General features: G+C 34.9%; 4 protein-coding genes across 4 annotated transcripts; 2 read left to right on the forward strand and 2 right to left on the reverse strand.

The window, feature by feature from the left end:
* Positions 1-1,654: 1,654 nt before the first annotated feature.
* ND-B14.5B (NADH dehydrogenase (ubiquinone) B14.5 B subunit) lies at positions 1,655-2,698 on the reverse strand. Its single transcript, XM_046618206.2, has 3 exons — positions 2,521-2,698; positions 2,027-2,170; positions 1,655-1,788 (listed from the first exon to the last, which is right to left on the reverse strand). The coding sequence occupies exons 1-3, from the start codon at positions 2,696-2,698 to the stop codon at positions 1,739-1,741; spliced, it is 372 nt and encodes a 123-aa protein (XP_046474162.1). The 3' UTR covers positions 1,655-1,738.
* Positions 2,699-2,811: 113 nt separating this feature from the next.
* LOC124214439 (cilia- and flagella-associated protein 70) lies at positions 2,812-9,132 on the forward strand. The gene is made up of 22 exons (XM_069134646.1): positions 2,812-3,088; positions 3,187-3,339; positions 3,420-3,609; positions 3,697-3,882; positions 3,967-4,214; positions 4,372-4,542; positions 4,673-4,767; positions 4,858-4,991; positions 5,123-5,292; positions 5,391-5,533; positions 5,755-5,875; positions 6,016-6,189; positions 6,333-6,476; positions 6,591-6,773; positions 6,857-6,990; positions 7,087-7,235; positions 7,295-7,467; positions 7,529-7,675; positions 7,775-7,905; positions 8,035-8,155; positions 8,243-8,392; positions 8,524-9,132. The coding sequence occupies exons 1-22, from the start codon at positions 3,080-3,082 to the stop codon at positions 8,683-8,685; spliced, it is 3,288 nt and encodes a 1,095-aa protein (XP_068990747.1). The 5' UTR covers positions 2,812-3,079; the 3' UTR covers positions 8,686-9,132.
* Positions 8,451-15,788, reverse strand: LOC124215153 (probable serine/threonine-protein kinase DDB_G0272282). The gene is made up of 8 exons (XM_046618190.2): positions 15,436-15,788; positions 14,884-14,958; positions 14,190-14,417; positions 13,841-14,002; positions 13,525-13,674; positions 12,390-12,495; positions 11,790-12,056; positions 8,451-11,678 (listed from the first exon to the last, which is right to left on the reverse strand). The coding sequence occupies exons 2-8, from the start codon at positions 14,956-14,958 to the stop codon at positions 10,177-10,179; spliced, it is 2,490 nt and encodes an 829-aa protein (XP_046474146.1). The 5' UTR covers positions 15,436-15,788; the 3' UTR covers positions 8,451-10,176.
* On the forward strand, positions 15,658-22,087 carry LOC124215154 (transmembrane protein 62). The gene is made up of 13 exons (XM_046618191.2): positions 15,658-16,478; positions 16,618-16,729; positions 16,869-17,006; positions 17,198-17,524; positions 17,655-17,787; positions 18,050-18,205; positions 18,605-18,752; positions 19,543-19,665; positions 19,821-19,902; positions 19,969-20,097; positions 20,176-20,350; positions 20,451-20,678; positions 20,845-22,087. Exons 1-13 carry the CDS (start codon positions 16,257-16,259, stop codon positions 20,936-20,938), a joined length of 2,067 nt encoding a protein of 688 aa, XP_046474147.1. The 5' UTR covers positions 15,658-16,256; the 3' UTR covers positions 20,939-22,087.
* Positions 22,088-22,374: the final 287 nt, after the last annotated feature.

The following is a 22,374-nucleotide window of genomic DNA, read 5'->3' on the forward strand; positions in this document are numbered from 1 at the left end:
CACAGATAAAATCTAAACTCAGTCATCGCCTGTTTAGACCGAACTTATCCTTTCGTTTCCCATGCCGGCGCGTGCTTTCTACCCCGTCTGATACCCGGAATCTTTACCGCTACTAGCAAGCCGCGGCAAGTTTAGGCGCGATTGCGGGGGTGGATCGTCGATAATCGCGAAAGATGGCGCTGATCGTTGGATGAATAGCGATAAATATCCGGGAATTGAGGCTCGGACTTTCAGTCAAATCGAGTCTACGGTAACGATAACATCGCTGCGGATCATCTTAGGTATTCTCATTTTTCCATCCTCTCAGTTGAGTCTCTGTTCCTCTCCTCTCCAATTAAAAAATAGTAGGTTCACGCCTTCAGGCCTCTGAATCTCACAGCAGCTCTCCACATGCGAGATAAAACCATGGATCGTACACTCACACCTCATACACCCTTGACACGACTTTATTACTAGATAATAAGGGGTTTTTATGCCTCAGCGGCTTTTCCTCTGCGAGCCAATAAATTGCAATAATTTTCTTGGCTCAATCGAGTGTTTTGATCACTTCATTTCGGCCCATATTTCATCCTCCAATCCTCATTTTTTTACTATAGAATCACGGAAGCTTTGCATGTTGGAAAGTTTTCTGACTCTACATTGCTACTTGTAGAATCACTCTCACTTTTCAAAAATGGGATCGCATTTAATAAGCTACTCCATTCAAGCTCATTGTTAAAAACTGTGCACTTGATGTGATGGGAAATATGTAAGCTGCTATATCATTATGATATAACACTTGTATGATGTATTTCGTGTTTCACTCAACACATGGCTGTCAAATAATTTTCTCGACAGCTTAGCTTGCTACTCAAGCTTGGAGCAAGTAATAAGATAAGTTCTACCATTATTCATTCTCAGATTATATCGGAACCTTTCAGTACCTTTCCCTCCAATAATTTGCTAACACATTAGGTTTAACGGAACAAGGTAAGATGATAAATAAAGTTCAGACTAACTCGTTGCTCGTTAGACAATGTCTAGATTATATATGTACACGTCATTAAAGGTAAATCAAGTCCTCTTGTGGCAGAAGAGGAGTGATTAAGAGTTTCACTCAAGAAAATAGATATATCCGTGCGATGAAAATTAATTTTTTCGTTTCAATTCAAATTATGATTCAAATGAAGTCGAAGCTAGCAGCCAAACGTGTTTAACTTTTTGGAAATGGAAAAATTCAGTTTAGTTTTATCCTCATTATTCTATAAAAGTGTTGGGGGTTCAAGGTGTTTCACGAAATTTTGATTTTCGGACTCCACTACCTTATTTGAATAAACATTAGAACGTTTGGCTGCTAATTCTGGCTGCTAGCTTTAACCTCGTGTAATTCAATTAATATCATTCGAACATTATTGTTATGTGTAAAAAAAATAGAATCCTTGGTATACGCAAAAACGGCATACCCTTCAATTGCAGAAAGGTTTTATAGATAGTTCGTAGGATGTAAAAAGTAAAGCGAATGTGGCATGAAGAAGATGTAACCTGAATGCTACCGGCCTATTACACAAAACTGTGTCGAAGTTTAATACTAGTGAAGAACCTTCAAAAATTCACTATACAAGACTGTTTTCAATACTTTCGTTATTCTATATTATGTAAATATTTACAAGAGAAGTTAATAATATTCACCATTTATTCAGAAACAGTAGTATTGCATGTATGAATGACCTATGAAAACGATACAATATTCTCATTGTGTCTAGCGCACTGGAACCCACTCCAGAAATTGGTCACCCCACTTTTTACGTTCTGAAAAAGAATTGGTATTCTGAATTAGATCAAGTTGCTGCTAGAGCTGACAGCATTGAGATTTTACTAGGTGGAAGAAAAGTTACTGAGATCTGTTCATAATAACATTGAAAATGGTGGCAGTATTTAGTAAGTATAAAATAATCATGATGATTGAAGCAAAGCTAACAAAAAAACATTTAAAATAAAAATTTTTGATCCTGTCATGTGTATAAAATTACAGAATATTACTGTTTACCTGGCTCTGGAAAATCTTCAGGATGGCGCCGAATGTAATCACGAAAAACGGCGTCCCTCTCTGAAAGTATGCTTTCTCTTTTGAGATGACCCCATTGACCTATACCAGCTCCCAGTACGGTAAGCACTATGTGTGATTGAATTCCTGGAAGAAAAAATTCGAGTCAATACATTGGGGATCAATTTCAATGTTATTACTATCAATGTGCAAAATGGTCATCTCAATTTAGACAGCTAATGACTGTACGTGGGATTTTCGTACATACAAGATACAAAATAAGTAGTGTGCAAAACAGTTGAAATTTTAGCTGACAGCTGTAAGAAAACAACAATTCCGATGATACTTACAACGAAATTTATTGTTACTTGCGATTGTTGCGTAACAGGGTAAGTAAGGTTAGGTTCAAATGTTGAGGGGCGGATCGATAACGAGTTACCACCGGTTAGCTCGTTCTAAATTTGTTGGGTTCAAAATATATAAATTGACGTAATTACCTGACATTAAAGGTCTTTTTCCAAAGTAATTTACGACTAGAGCCGAGGCGAAACCTGCCAGAGCACACGTTACAGGAGGCCAATAATCGTATAAAACAAAACGTTCACGCTCTGGATGGGGTGTCAATAGGTCTAAAGCCCACTGTATGTTGGGTTCTTTCTCTGTCATTTCGCCCATCGTCCACACGAGATTCTTCGACTTCACGGATAGTCAAGGTTCTAGTCAGGGCAATACTGCTTGAGCCAAATTAATTGATATCAAAAGTGTATGATCAGGGACGAACGTCGTTTAATCGACTTTCGATACTAGCTCAGCTGTCAAAAATGGCTGTGATTACGACTATCGATCTCGAAGCGCGAAACTCTTTGAATTTCCGGCGATTTCGTTTTCAGCTGGGTAACATTGGAAAATTGATGTTGCATATCAAGTGTTTGTTAATTCGCGCAGTAGTAACAAAAGTGTGATACTGAATCTGGAAGTGCTTATATTGACAGTTACCTTCTCTGCTAAAATAAAAACAAGTTTACTGCGTTACACATTTCGTATAAATTAGTGAATATGACTAAGGTATAGAAGTATGAGATGCAATACAAGCATATCGATCACCCGGATGAAATTTGTGTCTGGATATTACTTTACAATTAATTTATTCTAACCTTTTTCAGGGCAAAGCTGGTAGTAAAAATGAGATAGAAAAAGAGAATTTAGCTGAACCCGCCCAGGCAAATACATCCGCTTTATCTCCGGAAGAATCAGATATCCAAAAGTCAATCGAGATAACTATCAACAGTATTGAAAATTTGTCTACAGTTAATATGGTAGGTGTTCAAAGCATGAGAATTAAAATCATCTATGATTCATGGCCATGTGAATAATTTACAGTTAATTTAATACGCAGGTGGGAGGAGAGGGTATCGAAGTACTGATAAAAGTTCAGCACAATGATAATATGTTGGGAGAAAGTCCTTTGCTAAAATTAGACCAGATTGAAGAGGACTCTGTGATCAACATCGATTATAATACTCTGTTTACAATTGTAATAAATAAAGAGAGCAGCACGCAAACCGCAGTATCGACGCCAATTTTAAGTAGGGAAGAACTTTGTGCTAAAATCAGATATGTTTCGGATTTTAATACATTTTTCTGGGTTTCATTGGTATGTTTGAATTTTGCAGTAACCGCTTTGACAAATTGCAACAGTAGCAATAATGCGACAATGAATACCATCGATGCATCTGGGGATGCCAGCAGTAAGGACAAGGCAAAGCGGAGTTCTGCCTTGAAACTAAAAAACTCGAAGGGAAATCATGAATCAGTTATTTTAGGAATCTGCAATTTTGATCTTATACCACTGTTCTTAGGTAAACAGAGCACTGTAAACTGAAAAAACGTTTTGTGACTAAGAGTTGTTATAAATAATCAATATCTCTTCATAAACTCTTCAGGAGAAGAAAGCCTGACAGAAAAACTGATATTGGAAGTGCCATCGCTCAATGCTAGTGAAGCAATTATTTCTTGGAGTAGCTTACCACGTTTAACTGTCTCGGCACGGTTACTGGATAAAAACATTTTCCCTCCTGAAATGAACATCAATTTTCTGACAATCACCGTCGAAAGCATTTATAACTTGCCATCTTCTTTCACTGAAGATATGGACTACAAAGCAAGCACAGTCGTCTATGCCTCAAGTGAAGTATGTTATACCTGGTTATTAACAATAGCGTTGGACCATGTATTTGTCATTTGTTACATGGGTTCACCATCAAGCGGTATTCTCATGTATATCATACTCCTGCCGAATAACATTTGAGTGGAAAATGAAAATTGGTTGTTTGCTCTGCTTAACATAGGTGCCAGATGATATTACATTTGACAGTGGTGTAAGGATGAGTGTTCCTGATACTGAAAAAGTTAAGTGTTGGGAATCATTAGCCCATTTGGAAGGACATGCTAAGTTCGCGAAATACAAACTGAATAGTGATGTTACAAGAAATGAACTTAAAAACGACCTTGACCTCAAGGTACACAAGAGTATTTCTGTCTTGAATAGTCAGCTAGCTGATTAGACTCATTGTCAGAAAGATGACTTATCAGTTGAAATATAAACTGACTTCTCATAATCTATGTACCGCCTATAATTTTCATGAACAGTTATCAGAAACAGCACCCAGAGTACAGTGGAATTCTATGCGACGTTCGTTGCTTTTGCATTCAGGATCTGAAGAGATGTTGAGCGCAATCAAAAGGTGAATATTAATGAAGTGAAAATTAAATCTGAGAGAAAAGTGCCTGATATTAAGGAAGTACCAGTCACATCTTAACTTTTTTGTATGCAGGTACAAGTATTGGCCGTTTTTTTTTAATGTTAGTGGAAAGGCAAAGAATGGAGGAAAGCAAAAAACAAAAGAGACGGACACTTACCTACTATTTCAGAGCTATGTGGACGTTTCTGACCTCCTCTATCCTGGCAGTAAGTTAAAGTGAAGTAATTATACTTTCAAAATACACATACATCCTATTGATTGTTTTTATTTCTGAGATAAAAATCCCTGTAGTATTTTCAATTTTGAAGAAATGCGGTATACAATTTTACACACACAGCGACAAGAACTCGAGTGGTTGCACGATTACACACGTTCAGTTTGTCAGCTATGGCTGAACAGACGGGAGTTCATAAATCTGTATTTGTAAAATACATACCAAAAGAGTCGATCAAAGAAAAGGATTTGAAGAGGAGAAAATCTTCTACAAAAGATAGTTCACTTCCAATGGTTGGTAAAGCAACTATAAGACATCAGATATGAAATTCTCGAGTTTCGTAACACTATTGTACTATAATTTCTTCAAACTGAACAATTTATACAAGCAGACTGCAGGAGTATCAACAGAGACTGAATACGTACCAAGTTTTCCTGTAATGTCAGAAAACGGTCAGTCTACATTTGTCATCATCGAGTTTGAATTACATCATTCATTGCAGCCAGCACGAACATTGGCAGATCTGACAGGCAGGCAAGTTGAATTATAATGTGCTATGTAAAGGTACTTCCAGCATCGATAAAAGAATGTTTGAAGGTAACGACAAACTAATAGTTGTTTATAAAGTTGGATGATAATGGATAGTTGCAATATTGATTGAATGCATTAATCTGTACGCATTTTTCACACTATTCATACTTTCCAAGGTAATTGTAAGCAAGTAATTCAGTACAATTCTTAAGCAATATTTACAGCATAGACAAGATGGTACACAGTTGTATCTTACCACCAATACCATGTACAAGTGATCTGGCTGAAGAACAGTACTCAAACTGTATCAGAAAATTAGTAGACACACTTTGCGAAGCATACCAGGTATCACTTTGTCGTCATAATTAAATTCTTCATCATTCAATACCTCGATTTTAATTTTATATTCTTGCGTATTGGTAAATGTCGTGATATTGTAAATAATTTTAATAAAGTAATAAGCACGACAATCACTTGGTATGCAGGATTTCATTCAAAACCATATGATACCTAGTGCATCTCAGCAGAGACCCCATAAGATTTCATCATCTGTAGAAATATTTGGTTCAAATGAAGGATCTAACAGCGGGAAAAAATTTGGTGACGATATTAATGTTGGATCAGGTGATCAGAAGGACTGTAAATATAGCTACATTAAGGTGATTATTCAAGTAGAAGCTACCACTTAGTACTAGTTTACATTGCATTATATAATTGACAGTAAAACAACCAATGTCAATCAAATTGTTTGTATTGAATTTATTCTCAAAATCAATTTTTATGAAACATTCAATTTGTTCAGGATGACATTGCTTGCTTTGTACAATATCTACATGACACAGGATCATATTTGACCGTACGTAGTACACTGAAAAGTAAAATAATAATGCTACTGGATCAAAAATTCAAAATAGAAATGTATATGCTCGGTAAAAAAGAGTGTCAGGTAAACTACAATTACTTATTATTGTAAAACTATAAAATAACTACAATTTCTAACAAAAAATGTTTCAGAACGAAAATTCATAATCGCTAAATTATTGATTTTTTCGTTTTTTAGAACTTTGTCGCTACAACTTATATATACCTGGTCGAACAAATGCATCGCACCTTGAATATAGTTGTCGAGGGCCAGAACGCCAGAGACTTGTTAAATGGTAATCCTATTGCAAACGCAAGTTTCTTTGCAGAAGAATCATGTGCATTTGAGTCCACAGACGATGCACGTACAGAGTATCTAAATGTATGCATTGTCATTTTTTATTTCTAATTGGTGAAGCCGTTACGATTATTGTATTCAAATCCCAATTCCTACTGTCCTCTTAGATAATAGAAAAGGATAAAAAAAATCCTGATAGTTGGGTCGAGTATGCCGTATACTTACTTCGCATTAAAGATATAGACCGTGCCACAGAATGTTGTCGCGAGGCCATTGTATTAGACAAAAAGCATAAAATCGCGTGAGTCTGATTACATAGTTTGATCACAATTATTACTACTTCATCGATGCGCTTGGATATCTACAATTTTCATGATAATTATTAATTCTTACACAGATTACTTTTATATGGCGTAATTCTTTGTCATAAAGAACAGTACTGTGATGCAGAGGTTTTTCTTCAAACTGTGACAAAAATTTATCCTCGGTTTCCCGAAGGATGGGCTATTCTTCATCTCTTTTATCTTCGAACGGAATACTTCCTAGGTATATTATATTGTTACATTAAACTGTGAAATGATACCACATGTAATTTTAAATTTCAGGTGCTGATGTCACTATTCAAGTCGCACTAAAGTGCATGAAAGACAAGGATTTGGATAGCATTTCCACCCATTTTTTGAATCGCGATCCATTGGTTTGGACAGCATTAAATTATCCAAAGAATAGAATTTATCTTGTAACAGCAGTTTTACTGCTGAAAATGTTTTGCTTGGATGTAAGAAAAATTTATTTTTCTCTGATTCTCATAAATTGCAATAACGAAGTATTTAAATCAGTTTGCAGGCATAGCGCTTTCACAAGAATTGTTAGAAATGGGCAGAACAAGACATTTTCTGTATTTTATGGCTACACAACATTATATGGAAGATAGATATGACGATGCAATATGCCATTTACAAGAACTAGTAAGCTTACATGGAATGGTACGTGTATAACAATAATCGTTGCAATTTAGCGATCGTCACTTACACATTCTAGTTGAAAAAGGAATACTTAATTGGTGTACTAATGAAAATTTCCAGGAATACTCAGTGGCAAGCTTAATGGGACATTGTCACTTGAAAGTGGGCAGCTTTGACCAAGCAATGTACTGTTACGAATTTGCCAATTGTTCATTTGATCGTCCTGAAGACCTACATCTTGCACAGCTAAGGTAAACAAATATAACTCTTCCATTTGGAAATGATGCATTATATTTCAGTACTCAGAATATATTTTGAAATAGAGTAAGTTGGTAGGTTGAAAACATGATTTGTGGTCCACTAAAACTCTTGAATATCAGATTGGGATACCTATATCTTGACACTGATAAATACGAAGCTGCAAGAAAACTTTTCCTTGTTGTTTGTAAGAATTCACCGACATGTCGGTCATGGCTTGGTGTAGGAATTGCCTCTTATTACGTATGTTATGTCCAATTATTAACATAAATATTTGGGACATGATGATATCGCAATGAATAAACTTAAATTTTATTTTACTGTACATAGTTGAACGATATGAAAAATGCTGAAAAATCACTGACAGAAGCTAATAATTTGAGCATGCATAATGCTGAAGTGTGGGGCTATCTATGCTTAGTGAACATGTCATTACAGCGTTACGACGAATTTCTCCAATGCTATAGACAAGTTTTGAAGGTAATAATAATACTTAACAAAAATGACTTGTTTGTTGAGTATTGGGGGTACAGGGTAAAATAAAGAACGATTATATTTTGTTAGCAAGCATTATAGATTTATTGACTTTTATTTTTTTGAAAACATATCAGAACAATCTGTCGAATGTACGGGTATGGACAATGATAAAGGACCTAATGGACAGTCTCGATTATGTAACTCCTATGTTAACCATTGATTCCAAGGAAAGTTTTATGCACGAATCACCAGAATTTGAAGGTGGCCAGGATTGCCACGAGCCTGACGATAACTGAGGAAATTCAAGATTGCATATATTCCTGCAGCAACCCGTAGGTATGTTAAATAATTATTTTATATCAAGCAACGACTTGGAAAATATCTGGTTTAACTTATATTTTCATGAGTTATTTTGTATTATTTGGGAATAATTATACCGTATCCACAGCGTTAACAAATGTAAAATTACAGGCTCTATCAATAACAATGAGTTACGTGTAAAGAGTAAAATTACCTTACTTGCAAGCACCTAAGTACACGGATACATAAATTAGATTAAGGTGTACCATGCATTTGCAACTATCACACGATGACTGTGATGTTGAATGCTATACAGTGTGTTACTTCTAACATGAAAATTATTCATTTCTTATTATAAAAATGGTTAACATTCTTGAAATTTATGGAAGCTGCAGTTTTAATAACCAACATAAACTATTTAGATAGTACTTTTGTATTGGTAACGGCGTTCAAAAAAATCAAGTCACATAAATAGTGGTCTGCAGAAACTGGTTGATTATAATTGTTAATAAAATAACATAAATAACAAAAATTTAAATAACAACAAAATAAATACACATATAAATCCTAAACAATTCAACAGTGTGCTAAAATAAACTTGTAAAAATTTGCAATAAATAAACATCGATTTCGTGATGAGAAAAAAAAAAAATTCTTCATATTTCTTTTTCTAAAGCAGTCTTGCATCTTAAATTTTTAAATTCAAATATTTAGTATAAAAATATTCGATTGTTTTTTAAAATAAATAATTTTCTTTTTCTTTTCATTTACTTTTTTTCGTATTTACTTATGTGAATACGCATATTATATTTTATTGTGTTACAATAAGTCTGGTGCTACCATTGACTCCAATATGTGCGTTCACCATTTTCAACATTTCTGACTTCTATTATTAATGTTATTCAACATTAAATGGCAGTAAAGATTACTATGCTTCAACAATAATCGATAAGAGTATAAATATAAGTAATATTGATGGTACCCAAAATGTAATAGTATTGCTTCAAGTTGAACAAGACAAATTAAGATCATGTCAAATATATTAAACGAAAAAATCAAACTGCCATATGATCACGATAGATAACTTTTGAGTAAGAAGATTTTTACTCATAAGTGGCAGTATAACAAATAAGAGAATAAAATTCCGAATAATTATTGTTAAACTAGAAATATTGGATACATTTTTATGAATGGAAATTGTTGACAATTTCAAACTTCTTTTGAAATCTTATATTTTAACCATACACTTGGCATGATCATATTTTTTCAATAACCGTCTTGATTACAAATTATAAGATTTCATTTCGATTGACACAAAATTTACAAACTTGCAAGATATATAAATTGAGCATTGCAACTTGATATCGATATCTCTGCTTGCATTATTTACATCATCATGCCATCTGTTTTGATAACATTAAAAAAATTTCGTTTATTTAGCATTACCAGTTTTTGTGCATCACTATATTATGTACAAATTATTTTGTTTAGATTACTGAAGTTTCTTTATCTTCTGGATTCTTAACAACTTGGCTGTCTACATTGCTTGAAGCTATTTCTTCATTATCCTGCACCTTCATTTCCAGTGATGAAAGCGCTTCTTTCTCGACATCTGAGGTCTCAACGGCGTTACTAGCTTGCAGAAGTTCTTCTGCAATATCTTTAGGCTTCTGAAATATTTCAGCTTTTGCTTCACTCTGCAGTTCATTTGTCAGAGTGAGTACATTTTCTTCCGGCTCCTTCACATTATCAAGGCCTTTTGCAGGAATTGAATTCAGCTGTTCACATTTAATTTCGTTATCAGATATATTTTCGACAGTGCAGTTTGTTTCCAGTGTACTGTCTACTATATTGATTTCAGTAATTGTTTGAATGTCTGGTTTTTTTTGTGATTCATCTAATACTTTTGGCAATTCGTTACTAGTCTCAATTTGTTCAACAATATCACAGTGTTCACCGGTTTTATCTTCATCAGAATTCGGAATCATAGAATCAATTTCACTCTCTTTCTCAGCATTTTTATTACATAATTCTTCTGAACTGGTATTCTCATAGTTCAGTATAATCATTGGTTCAGATTTGTCAGTTATATCACAAGTATCAATGGAGCAAATTTTATCAGTATCACTTTTTCCAATTCCTATCACACCAGTAGATGGACTGGCATTTTCTGAATCTATAATTGGTTTCGACGCAAACTTGTCTCCGTTTTCGGTTTCATTGACTGCGTTAACGAGCGCAGTGTCCTCAGAAGATTGTTTTTCACAGATATCGTTTACATTATTGGTTTCATTGTAATTTTCACTGTTATTGACAATTTGGTTATTGGTAGATCGTTCAGATTTATCGTTATTAAGATTGTCTGACTGTGTGTTGCTTTCGTTAGTATTCGGTTCTTGCCCTTCTCTACAGTTACCGTGGTGTAAACTTTTTGATTTATCATTTCGCTTATGTGTTCGTTGAGGTTTTGGAGTATATGGCTCTTCAAACTTTTTTGGAGTAGTATATTTCTGTGAATCATGCTTGGTCTTATCAAACGTTCGTTTTTGAGAATGAGTAGATGCACCCGAAGATTTGTTTTTTTGCCTAATATTAGAGTCCCGATTTGAAAAATCGGCTTTCTTTTCAAAATGCGGAGACTTTGGAGAGTCTTTAACTTGTTTTCGTTGCGTGTATGGTGATTTAGATTCGTTTTCTCCATGTCTCTGCTGTTGTGCATCATACTTAAATTCTTTCCTAGGTAAATACGGAGATTTAGAGTTACCATCCGTCTTACGATGTGGATGTGGGCTCTTTGGAACAGAGCGCTGTTGCTCATCATTATCTCGGTTGAAGTAAACATGACTTGTTTTATCATCTGGAGATTTATGATTGAAAAATTTATCATGTTCGTGGCTGGATGCCTCATTTTCTGATTGACTGCTGTACAGAATGCGGGGTTTTTGACGTGGTCCAACCCGGCCTGTACCAGCAATACTTGAAGAACTCACTAAAAGTTTATTAAAAATATAATTTCGTTTTCTGACATCTATGTACTAAGAATTTCTGCTAAATATGCCGGACATTGATTCTCAATTTCTTGCTATCTTCATTTACATACCTTTAACACTCATCACAGGACTCTTGCTAGTAGTTGTCTCGTGATTGACAATAACTTTGATACTTTTATCAGTCGCTACAACAGTCCGTTCATCAATTCCGTTCGGGGACAGAGATGCAGATTTATTAGCTGAAGGTGACGTATGCCCATGATATTGCTCAAATGAATTTGAATGCTGGTAAACTCGATTGATAGGAGATCCTCTCGGAGCACCACGACTAACATGCTGCTTTCCACCACGGCCACGAGGGGAATCATGATCATTGCCTGGTACAATTATCGCAAGAGAAGTAACAAGGTATGTCCATTACCAAAAATCTACATAACAGATAATTCATTCTATCGATTTTCAACTTTTAATCGTTCACCATTACTCCTAACCCTCCTAACGAATCTCATAACTTGGCTACCTTGTTCAACAAAAACTATCTATACGCGATAATATTTTTATCAAGTGTGAACAGCTGCTTCCTATTTATTGTTTCAGTCTATTCAGATCGCACAAAGACATGAGTACTTGTTTAAAAATGCAATGGATTACCTATGTATGATCAGAAACTCAAATATCTGAATAATGTTCCCGTAACCTGTAATACTAACCATTGCTTTGCCACTTATCGAACTCCTTGTGGTCTTTTCTAACAGTCTCTCCAATATTTAGGCGCACAGATTTTGGAGCTCCAGTTTCATTTTCCGCAACGTTTACCTAAAGCACAAGAATAATTTCACCTTTCGCCATTTGATTGGCAAAAATCGTTCGCATCGAATTTTTTAGTTTATTCGCAATAATACGGGCTTGATGGAAACAATTTGGAACTAACTTCCCATTTTTTCACATTCTTCCTTTCTCATAAATGAAAACGAAATTCTTGACTGCAAGATTTGAGTTGGTGCAATACTGATCATTACTTTCTACTACCTTTCTACTATTTAAACCATTTTTAAATTCCCGTTTCTCTGTTCTCAGAGAAACAAGGAAGTTATTGCAACAACCTCGAAAATGTAAAGTTGATGTTTCATCAGTTCTCGATGTTTGGAGATCCAGACAACCACTTCTGATCACTTTCAGATGCTGTCTATGTGTATGTAAGCAAGTGTGTGATCAATTTTTTTATTCAATAATATCTCAAGAACAAGTTGCCAGATTTCAATGATCTTGGGCTCAATCGATGTGGCTTTTCCAAACTTAGACTTGATTAGATTTTTGCTTTGAACGCGGGTTCAGTACTCTTTGAATTATTTTAATAAAAAATTCCAAATATAAAATAAAAATAGTGTTTTGAGAATGGATGAATGGATTTGAATGAAAATTGGTACTCGAAAGTTTGTTGGGTGGCTGATTACGAATCTGAGGTCAGATTTGCGGAATCCAAAATGGCGAATCTAATATGATGGAAACAAAATCTAAAAATATTCCGATTTTGATAGAAATTAGTGGGTGGCGGTTTTTTGGGTCACCGATAAAGAATCCAAGGTCACACTACCAAAATTTGTAATGTTAGATCAATTATAGTGGTTCAAAAAAAAAAAAAAAATCGTAATATCTTCAGGTAACAGTATCCGAGGGCTTTTAAATCATTAATCACGATTCTGATTTTATAGTTCAAAATTTGAATTGGAGATTGTTATTTTTTTCTCTCTGAACTTGTAACTTGCACTTGCATTTCTTTCTTGCAGTTTCAGATATCTCTATAAGGATTATCATTCTTGCGTAATAAAACATGTTAAGACTCACCTTATTATTATCCCACTCTCGACGCCAGTTACCCTCAGCTGTACGTTGGCGACTAATTCGGGCTTCGTCAATTCGATTGCGCTCAGCTCGCCAAGCTTCATACTCTGGTCTGGTAGCATCCTTAGTTCCCGAGGCTGATCCTCGATAATCCTTTGAAATGAGAAAGAAGTAAATTCAATATTTACTCTGTCATCTGGAGTAACTAAGTTATTACCAGTAAATCGAGTCACTGATTTAAAATATTATTACAACTATAATATTAAAAGATTTTCGTGCAACGTCAACATTTTTTTTTGACTCATGCAATATCACTTACTTTGGAATGCCCTTGCGGATCCCCGCCTCTTCTTTTAGAAGTGCCTCGCTGAGATCCACCGCGACCTCTGAATCGATCATCTCTCAAATCATCTCTAGCCCTTTCTTCTCTTTCAGTGTCAGCAAGAAAATTGTAGCTAGGATCTGGAGGTGGTCCATCGCCCTGAAGTATCAATGAATTTTTCAGATATCAATGAAACAGTCACTTATTTTTACTCGATTATTTTCAAGTACCACTGCACTGAGAATAATATACTGGGATTTGATATTCTAAATTCAAACAGGTGAAGACAAATATCTTGGTAGAATATTTCTTTACCCTTGTACCATTCAATCTGAAAATTACATACCTCAGCAAATACGTGTGTCTTCTTTCCATCTCCACCTGCAGCATGATATTGCTGTTGTTGCACACGATGTTCTCTCGCAGAAGATTTTGGCTTGTAATTACCATTACTTCTTGGAGCAGGTGGATTGGAGAATTCAGGTGGTTCCTTTCTCTCCGGCCAATCGGTCGGGGGGACCATTTTTACCAGGGCATTTAATTTAGCTGCATTTTGTTTGTCTGCTTCCACTTCCTGAGAGCAAAAAAAAATTACCACCAATGTAAATTTTAAATAACTTTTACAGAAATGTTACGTGAATTTCATTGTTGAGCAAATAGATCTTCCTTTTCCATTGCAATTTTTGTTTTATGCGTCATTTACAATTGAGAAAAAGTTACATAATTATCTAAAGATCTTTTGTAATTTTTTTTCTTTTTTCTCATAAATACATTCTATTCATATACAGATCGTATAATCATGCATATGATTGTTTCCTTGGAATGAGAATTTTGCATTGCTGATATAAGTACGTAAATAATTTGCTGTATTGGGTATCAACTATCAAATATGTGTAGATGCAATATTTGCCGTGACTATAGATAAACATCTTAGGAATGTGTAAAAATGATGTCAGCAATGAGGCCGTTGTAGCACAGGGTATTCAATTACCCAATTCTACTACTTTACTCATCTTGTAAATATGACCCGTAACACATACTTCATGCCTTCGCCGGATCTCTTCATTCCTTTGCCTAATCTTATTAATTTTCTCTTCCAAAGCAGTCGACGCCATCTGAAACATGTAGAATGTACGTGCATGTGAAGTATAACTGAAGATATAAACTATTCAAAATTGAATCTATTGTTTAAATTTTTAATGCCGCATTTACTTGTTAAGCAGAACTGTGCTCTAAGTAGCACACGTACTGTAGCGATAATACGTGTCTTTGAATTACTGATAAAAGTAAGAAATTGCTGTTTCACAGATGTGATTAATGCGAATTTATCAAAAGGCGATATAGATACTGGCACGATGGCTTGTAAAAGACGTTAATCGAACTGGACGGCGAATACAATATTTGCGAACAACAGTTAGGCCGAGTTAATTAGTATTTCATATCACGTTTTAATATGGTATGATCAGACATCGAAGAAGGAATGTCACCTCAGTTTCCTGTCTATTTTTTGTTTTTGTTGCAAATATTCGCCCACACATACGGAGGTTTACGTATATAATTTAGGCTGATAAAATAATGCGAAATATCCGTACCTTCTGATTTGTAAATTGACTACAGCATCGGTTCGGCGTTATTCCATTAGACAAACGGAGTACTTGTCAATCAAACGAACCTAGGCGAGAGCAGAGAAGCGTACAAAAATACGGGAAAGACGATCGGGCTTCAGACCAGACCCTCCAGACCGCAATGCCAGATGGCATCGGCATTTAAGCTGTCAAAACGCGTGCGCAAAACTGACTTCCTATTATTAAAGCGCAACTAGATTCGACGGATGAATTCGAAAAAGAATAACTAACAATATCGATTGCAATTGTCAATTAATAAATTAATTTGTTAACGCAAAGCTTCTCTTTCCTCAAAATTATACACTTCGGTAAGAAATGAAATAAGTAGGTGGCAATGAGGAAGTGTCAACGTGACAGCTGGTCAGCAGACGACGTGAAAATCGGACTATTTTTATTATCTGCACACACAGTGCAATTCCTGTTCCTACATCGTAATACTTATCTAGTCGGTCAATATAAGCCTCGGAATACGTGTCTCCTAATTGATTTTCAAAAATTTTTAATATCCAAAGTCTACCTCATTCATACTGTCAACTCCAATTCGTAACCTAACAATTTATTATTTTGATCGCGAAGTTTAGTGCACATTCGTGCATGCCTCTTTATTGCATACACACAATGTATATGCTGTAACACGCACAATTTTTCGAGGCGCCTAAAAAGGTGGCCGGGCGTAATTTAGCCACACCGGATCGATTTTATTCAAATAATCTGGATTTAAAATCAAGCTTAAAGCGTCGGATTTTTGAATCAAAGAAACCAGCCTGTGGACAGTTAAGATGTATTGAATGTTGAAAATGAGGATAGCAAAGTCTACTGTGATCTTTTTGGTCTTCGTACTGATGCTGTCAGTGTTTATGGCCAATGTAACCAATCTCATTAACGTTGACTTGCATGCCACTAACAGTACACCACTCTACGAAGGATTGGATGACGCTGAACCCCAATGGCTCCCTCCAAAGAAATATGACATTTCTGACTCGCCTGACAACCTTGTGTGGTTTTTACAGGTTCGATTGTGATAGCAATTGTTCGATGTCTATGCCTTTTTACTTACACTAAGTTATGCTCCGCCAATATGCAGCTGATTTCGTACTTTTATTTCAGACCACACAGCATGGTCATTGATTTACTTGTAATATTTTTCAGATATCGGATATTCATGTTAGCATCTTTCAAGATCCATCTAGAATTACAGAATTGAAAGAATTTTGTGACATCACGGTTAGCGCGATCAGGCCTGCGGTTGTTCTTGCCTCTGGTAAGCTTATTTCAGAATTATATTATGGAATTTGACTTGATGGCTAGATTGCAAATATTTAATTTTACATGGTGAATAAATTTTGTCTGTCTGAGTCTCTGAGTATATAAATTAAAAATTATGAACTGTGAATTTACAGGTGACTTGACTGATGCAAAGGCAAAGGATAAAATGGGGTCAGGGCAGATTCAAGGAGAATGGGAGCATTATAGGAAAGTTCTAGAAGAATCGGATGTTTTAAAAAAAACTGAGTGGCTCGACGTCAGAGGAAATCATGGTAGTATTCAAGCTATTTATCATAACTGAAATGCCAAAAATACAGCACAGCGAGTGGGAACAGAAACTGTTGAAGTTGATGACCGATCATCAGTATCTGTATAGACTTGCACCTTCGTTTTTTCTATATTTTGATTTACACTGTCTACATTTTTTAATTTTGTATAATAAACTTTGCTACCAAAATTTCAGACAACTTCAATGTGCTCAGCTTGGCTTCCAAAGAGAATTATTACCTAAACTATTCAGTTCAGGGCCGTGAGCACCCACGATCATATATGCACCAAACTGCAGTCGGATCAGAGAAATATACTTTCATTGCGATTGACGCTTGCTTAGAACCTGGGCCACGTAGACCATTCAATTTTGTCGGAATTTTCACTAATACCGAAGCGGATAGTATTGGAAAATATGTGCAGCAGGCAAGGGCACAAGGTGGAGATTACATTATATGGTTTGGACACTATCCAACGTCGTGCATATTAGCACAATGCAGCGGAGGGATTCGAAGTATTTTGGGTAAATCTAATTTGCTGGAAGACGGAGTGCAAATTGCATGCATTGTATTTAATATCACAAAGTGTTATATGTCATGCATTTTGTGAGAACCATCACGTGTCATGATTAATGGCAGATTGTTCTAATTTAGGGAGATATAGAGAAGGACTTGTCTACCTTTGTGGACACTTTCATACACTGGCTGGCACTGTGCCTAACATGTACACATTACAGCAGGCAGGATTTCTGGAATTGGAACTTGCGGACTGGAAGGATAACAGAGCGTAAGCTAAATGTAGTGGCTTGTTTATCTTATAAGGAAAAGAAGTTGTAAAATATCCTCAAACAATTATCTCGATATATAAATACTTGCGAAAAAATTTAACGTAACTGTGCATGAATACCGTACAAATTCGATCTTGTTGGCATTTCTAATAGTCTATAGTACTTCATGAAACATGCATGGAAGATTGCACAGTTCGAATTTTATTTTTATGGTGTGGCTTTACCAGTAGTTCTGCCTCATTTACTTTTACTTATTGTTAGGTATCGACTAGCAGCAATAGATCATGGTCAATTTTCATTTATTGACATAAAACATCGTGACTGGCCTGTGGCATTGATCACCAATCCGAAACATGCACTATACGTGATGCCGCAAAAAGAGAATTTACAGTCTATTTTTGAATCTACGCACATCAGGTAAACACTGCTTTCAATGCGTTCATCTCTCCCCATAAACTTTTTTACCCATATGAAGCCTGCTTTAATCGGATCTCTCTCGTCATTGCTTTCTATTCAAAATGAGGACTGGCTATTATTCACTTTTTTAATCTTTTAATTTTAGTATGAAACTCACGAAAACGCATAAAGCGGCTAGAATATTTTCTCTGAATCATCTTATATCATATACGGTGTTATATCATTGAGGTGCAACAATTCTGGTAACATTGTCTGCTATCCAATCATTACTTATTTTGTTTTTTCTTTTCTTTTACAATTTTTGGTCAATTTATAATACAATATCGAATTTAATATTAGATTGTGAAAAGTTATATTCCTCAGTGAAAAAGTCAATCCTTAGCTAATGAATTGTTGCAGAGTATTGGCATTCTCCATCACAGATCTGAAATCTGTTGAAGTTCAGATTGACAATGGGAGATGGTTGGAATGCCGACAAGTTAAAGGGCCACTTTACAGTGTCAAATGGAATCCAAAAGAATACAAAAGTGGGCTCCATCACATACAGGTTTATTTGCATGTTAAGCTGCTTACACACAGAATATTGAATGAGATTTTTAACGCAATTTTCTTGTTGATAAATATGCAATATACTCTTATACTGTTATTTGGATGTCAGACCATTGATTTGTGACATTTAGATAGTCTTGACTTGCTCACAGAATCTGATGTTTAAATACTCTCTATATGGTAACCCTGTTGAAGTCAAACTCTCTGTGTAAACAACTTACTGGTTGAAATTCTAATCACTCTAGGTAATGGTTTGTTGGTAAAGTTGTACTGATATTTTTTAAATCGTCTTTTTTCTGTTGCTCAACTTCCACAGTATGTGATTTATATTTTTTAGACAATGTTCATGTAACCAAAACTAAATATCTGTAGAATCTGAGCTGAGTATTTCCGTCTTGATAATATTCTTTGATTAACTTGGCCTTTCGTTGCAGTATATTACATATTATAACAATGTTTGTTATATTGATATAGTTCCTGAATAGTTTAATGATATCATGTTAAAATTATTAATAAAATCACTGCATGGAAATGCTGTGAGATACGAATTTCATCGTTCGAAATGAGAAAAATCGTACGTGACTGGTGCTTTATTGGCTATTACTACCGATAAGCAGCATTACTAATAACTATCGACTAGTATCTACTATAACTACTTTTCTTACATTTTCCATCAAATCTGCATTCTCCTTGTTTCTTTGTATTTAAATTCATCAGGTTCTGGCGTGACTTTAGATAAAGGGTGAAAGTAGCATCTTCCACCATTAGTCATGCTGTTTCTTTCACAGGTTCGAGTTGTGGATAATGATGGACGAGAGAAACTCACAAGTCAGCCATTTTCTTTGGATGGAACCAGATTGTCATTCCGAATCTTACCCAGAATGCTTCTCATGTCTAATATAAGTCACTTTGTAAGTGGTAAAAAAAACTTGTATTCATTTTTCCGACTTGGGACATTTTTTTTTTTAAAGTGCAAACTATATTACTTTTAATTACATAGAGAAATTATTCTTGCTAAGATTGCTCAGAAGTAAATGACCAACTAACAATCTAATAATGATTACAGTTTCAAGTTTTGTTTGGCACAATGCTGATTCTGCTGGTGGTTCCATTAAGTGTTCTTCGATTTCTCCACAAGCTCTGTGAAAGTAAGCTATTACAAATCTGTTTCATTCGGTCAGAATGGTGTTGAAAACTCATCTGCTTATTCTTAGGTGGAAAGCTGCAGCGTCCTAGAATACGCATAAAAGTATTTCAGCGGTGGATTCGCAAATTATGGATTCTGTCCACCATTGACCGTCTTTTCTACCCATTAGTACTATATGCATTGTATCTAACAGTGGGTATGTAGGGATGTGTATATATTTCTCTACAAATCGTGTAACATTTTGCAAGATGTGTTCACTAACTCATATTTATAGGTCCATGGAGTATCGGAGAAATCATCGAGAATCATACTGGGATGATATTCGCATGGGGCACATGGGTTGGATCGTCTTACCTTCCTGGATCTTTCACCTATGCTTATGGTTTCTTTCAATTATTATCTTTTCAATTACCTCTCACACTAATCCTAGCTCACCGTGCTGACCAAAGGTGATTTTATTCAAATAATGACATTTCATGTTCTCACCTGAAATTTCTACCAGAAACATTTCCCCGTCTGTGTTGAAACCAATAATCTAATCTTTTGCAGGGTATATCTAATGGAGAAACCGTCAAGAAAACCTCCTACAATATTAAATCTGTTACAGAGGCATACATTGCTTGTGTTATTAGTTACTATGCAGGCAAGTATGGTGTATTTTTTCTGGCTTGCTTATGGAACCATGGCTATCATCCTTGGTCCCATGCGTACTTGGAGTGTACTTTTAGCCATAGTTTTATGGTACCAAATTAACGTGATGCCTGAAAAATGCTTCAGGTCAGTATTTTATTTTTCCTACATTTATTCTCATAATTTTCTGATGTATGAGTTTAAGCTGAAAGTTTCGCTGTGAGAATGTGGCAATTTATTCTTTAAATTAACAAAAAACAAATTCATCGTTTCTATTATGTAATATTTAGACCAAAATATCTTTTTACAACAGGAGCGCCGCAATGGTATGGTCATCCAAAAGACCCGTAATAAACAACACGGAAAATGAGGCTAATTCGGAGGAGTCTAGCAGTCATAAACAATGATTAAAAACTGTTTTGAATGGGTATTTGTTAGTTAGCCTAAATTAGGATTTGAATAGTCGCTCATAAGTTGGTTTCCAAAGGATATATCAATTTCCAGAATTCTTTCTTGATTAGAATCTACATGCATGGATACAAGAATTGATCAGCTACCAAAGATAACTATCTTACACGATCTCACTGATACAATCTTTATATTTGTAAGAAACTGAGCTGGGTTATATGTTTCATAAATGTTTTCCGCGAGTCAAGTTTAAACATCTCCATCGACAGCTGATATGAATTTTACAATTCCAAATTATATTAATAAACGTTGTCGATGATATACAATTGATTTGAAAACGCACAGTCTGTTATTATAATTAGTAAATATTTAGACATACGTATGTATATATAAAATGTACTTTCAGCATATGATGAAACCATTCAACCTAGAATGAGTAATTGACGTTACTTTTTTTGGCCTGAAGTTTCTTATTGTTGAAGAAAAATCAGAGAGGCAAGTAAAAGCAGAAAATCCCATTGAATTAAAATTATCAGTATTTTTCTAAATTGCAAGAATTTAGGACAGCCCATTTCAAGTGAATTTGAAATTTCTGAAGTCCGTTACAGGAGTTGGGATACTGCGTGTCAAAGTAGCTTTTAGTGTGTGATTTTCTGTCAGGTGAAATAACTCACGAAGAATATACTTATTATCGTCGATATGAACTCTTACAATCTTACAGTATTTGAAGATTATCTAAAATCAAATGATCAAACACGTTATTCATGAGGTACGTATATTAATGTGATGCAGCAAACACGATAAATGTATTGTATAGGAAAACTATGCAACAACCATTATTGATGTCGCATTGAAATCTTAGATAAGATCCGTTTCTTTGAATAATAGATGAATCTATCTTTTCTAAAACTATATGAAAGTATTCCCTGAATGGACAATTGAGTCAGGTTTTCCTTGACCGAGATAGAGTAACTGGTACAGGAAAAAATGTCTGAAAAATAACATAACTGATGAACTCATACGTAGCATTATTTATTCATTGGGTTAAAACACTGATGAATATGTTCAATTGTTGGGTAGTAATTCTAGCACAAGTTCAATGTTACAAAGACAAGCCAGCGAATAATAAATATTTTTGAAAAAGAAAACTGTGTTCATCGATATCAGGAATGTGTAATAATATTGACAAGTTTGAAAACCTAATTTAAAACTCACTAAAACTTTTCCGAAAGTTGGTTTTGGATTAGGAAAAAAAACCATTTTTGTGATAATAACAATTTTTTGTATTCCAAACTCATTACTGAAAATAATTTTTTAATTTCCACAATTTTACGAAATTAAATGTATAACTAGGTTTGTGTTTTACCTGAATTTATTTCAGTTACTCAACTATGAATCTAATACTCGATACTTGTCGTCGATAGAAAAATACGCA

The sequence above is a fragment of the Neodiprion pinetum genome, chromosome 3 (genome assembly GCF_021155775.2).
Source record: "Neodiprion pinetum isolate iyNeoPine1 chromosome 3, iyNeoPine1.2, whole genome shotgun sequence".
Classification (NCBI taxonomy): Eukaryota; Metazoa; Arthropoda; class Insecta; order Hymenoptera; family Diprionidae; genus Neodiprion; species Neodiprion pinetum.

Excerpts from the sequence above, each read along its gene's own strand:
- LOC124215153 (XM_046618190.2), bottom strand. The coding sequence starts at position 14,958 with ATGGCGTCGACTGCTTTGGAAGAGAAAATTAATAAGATTAGGCAAAGG. Across the intron at positions 12,057-12,389 it reads CGATAAGTGGCAAAGCAATG|GCAATGATCATGATTCCCCT; the intron begins GTTAGTATTACA and ends TAATTGTACCAG. Across the intron at positions 11,679-11,789 it reads TCCTGTGATGAGTGTTAAAG|TGAGTTCTTCAAGTATTGCT; the intron begins GTATGTAAATGA and ends ATAAACTTTTAG.
- LOC124215154 (XM_046618191.2), top strand. The coding sequence starts at position 16,257 with ATGTTGAAAATGAGGATAGCAAAGTCTACTGTGATCTTTTTGGTCTTC. Across the intron at positions 18,753-19,542 it reads GTGGGCTCCATCACATACAG|GTTCGAGTTGTGGATAATGA; the intron begins GTTTATTTGCAT and ends TTTCTTTCACAG. Across the intron at positions 20,098-20,175 it reads TGCATTGTATCTAACAGTGG|GTCCATGGAGTATCGGAGAA; the intron begins GTATGTAGGGAT and ends TCATATTTATAG.
- LOC124214439 (XM_069134646.1), top strand. Across the intron at positions 6,190-6,332 it reads GTAAATATAGCTACATTAAG|GATGACATTGCTTGCTTTGT; the intron begins GTGATTATTCAA and ends CAATTTGTTCAG. Across the intron at positions 7,676-7,774 it reads TAGTAAGCTTACATGGAATG|GAATACTCAGTGGCAAGCTT; the intron begins GTACGTGTATAA and ends GAAAATTTCCAG.
- ND-B14.5B (XM_046618206.2), bottom strand. The coding sequence starts at position 2,698 with ATGGGCGAAATGACAGAGAAAGAACCCAACATACAGTGGGCTTTAGAC. Across the intron at positions 2,171-2,520 it reads AAAAAGACCTTTAATGTCAG|GAATTCAATCACACATAGTG; the intron begins GTAATTACGTCA and ends TTTTTCTTCCAG. Across the intron at positions 1,789-2,026 it reads TGAAGATTTTCCAGAGCCAG|AACGTAAAAAGTGGGGTGAC; the intron begins GTAAACAGTAAT and ends ATTCTTTTTCAG.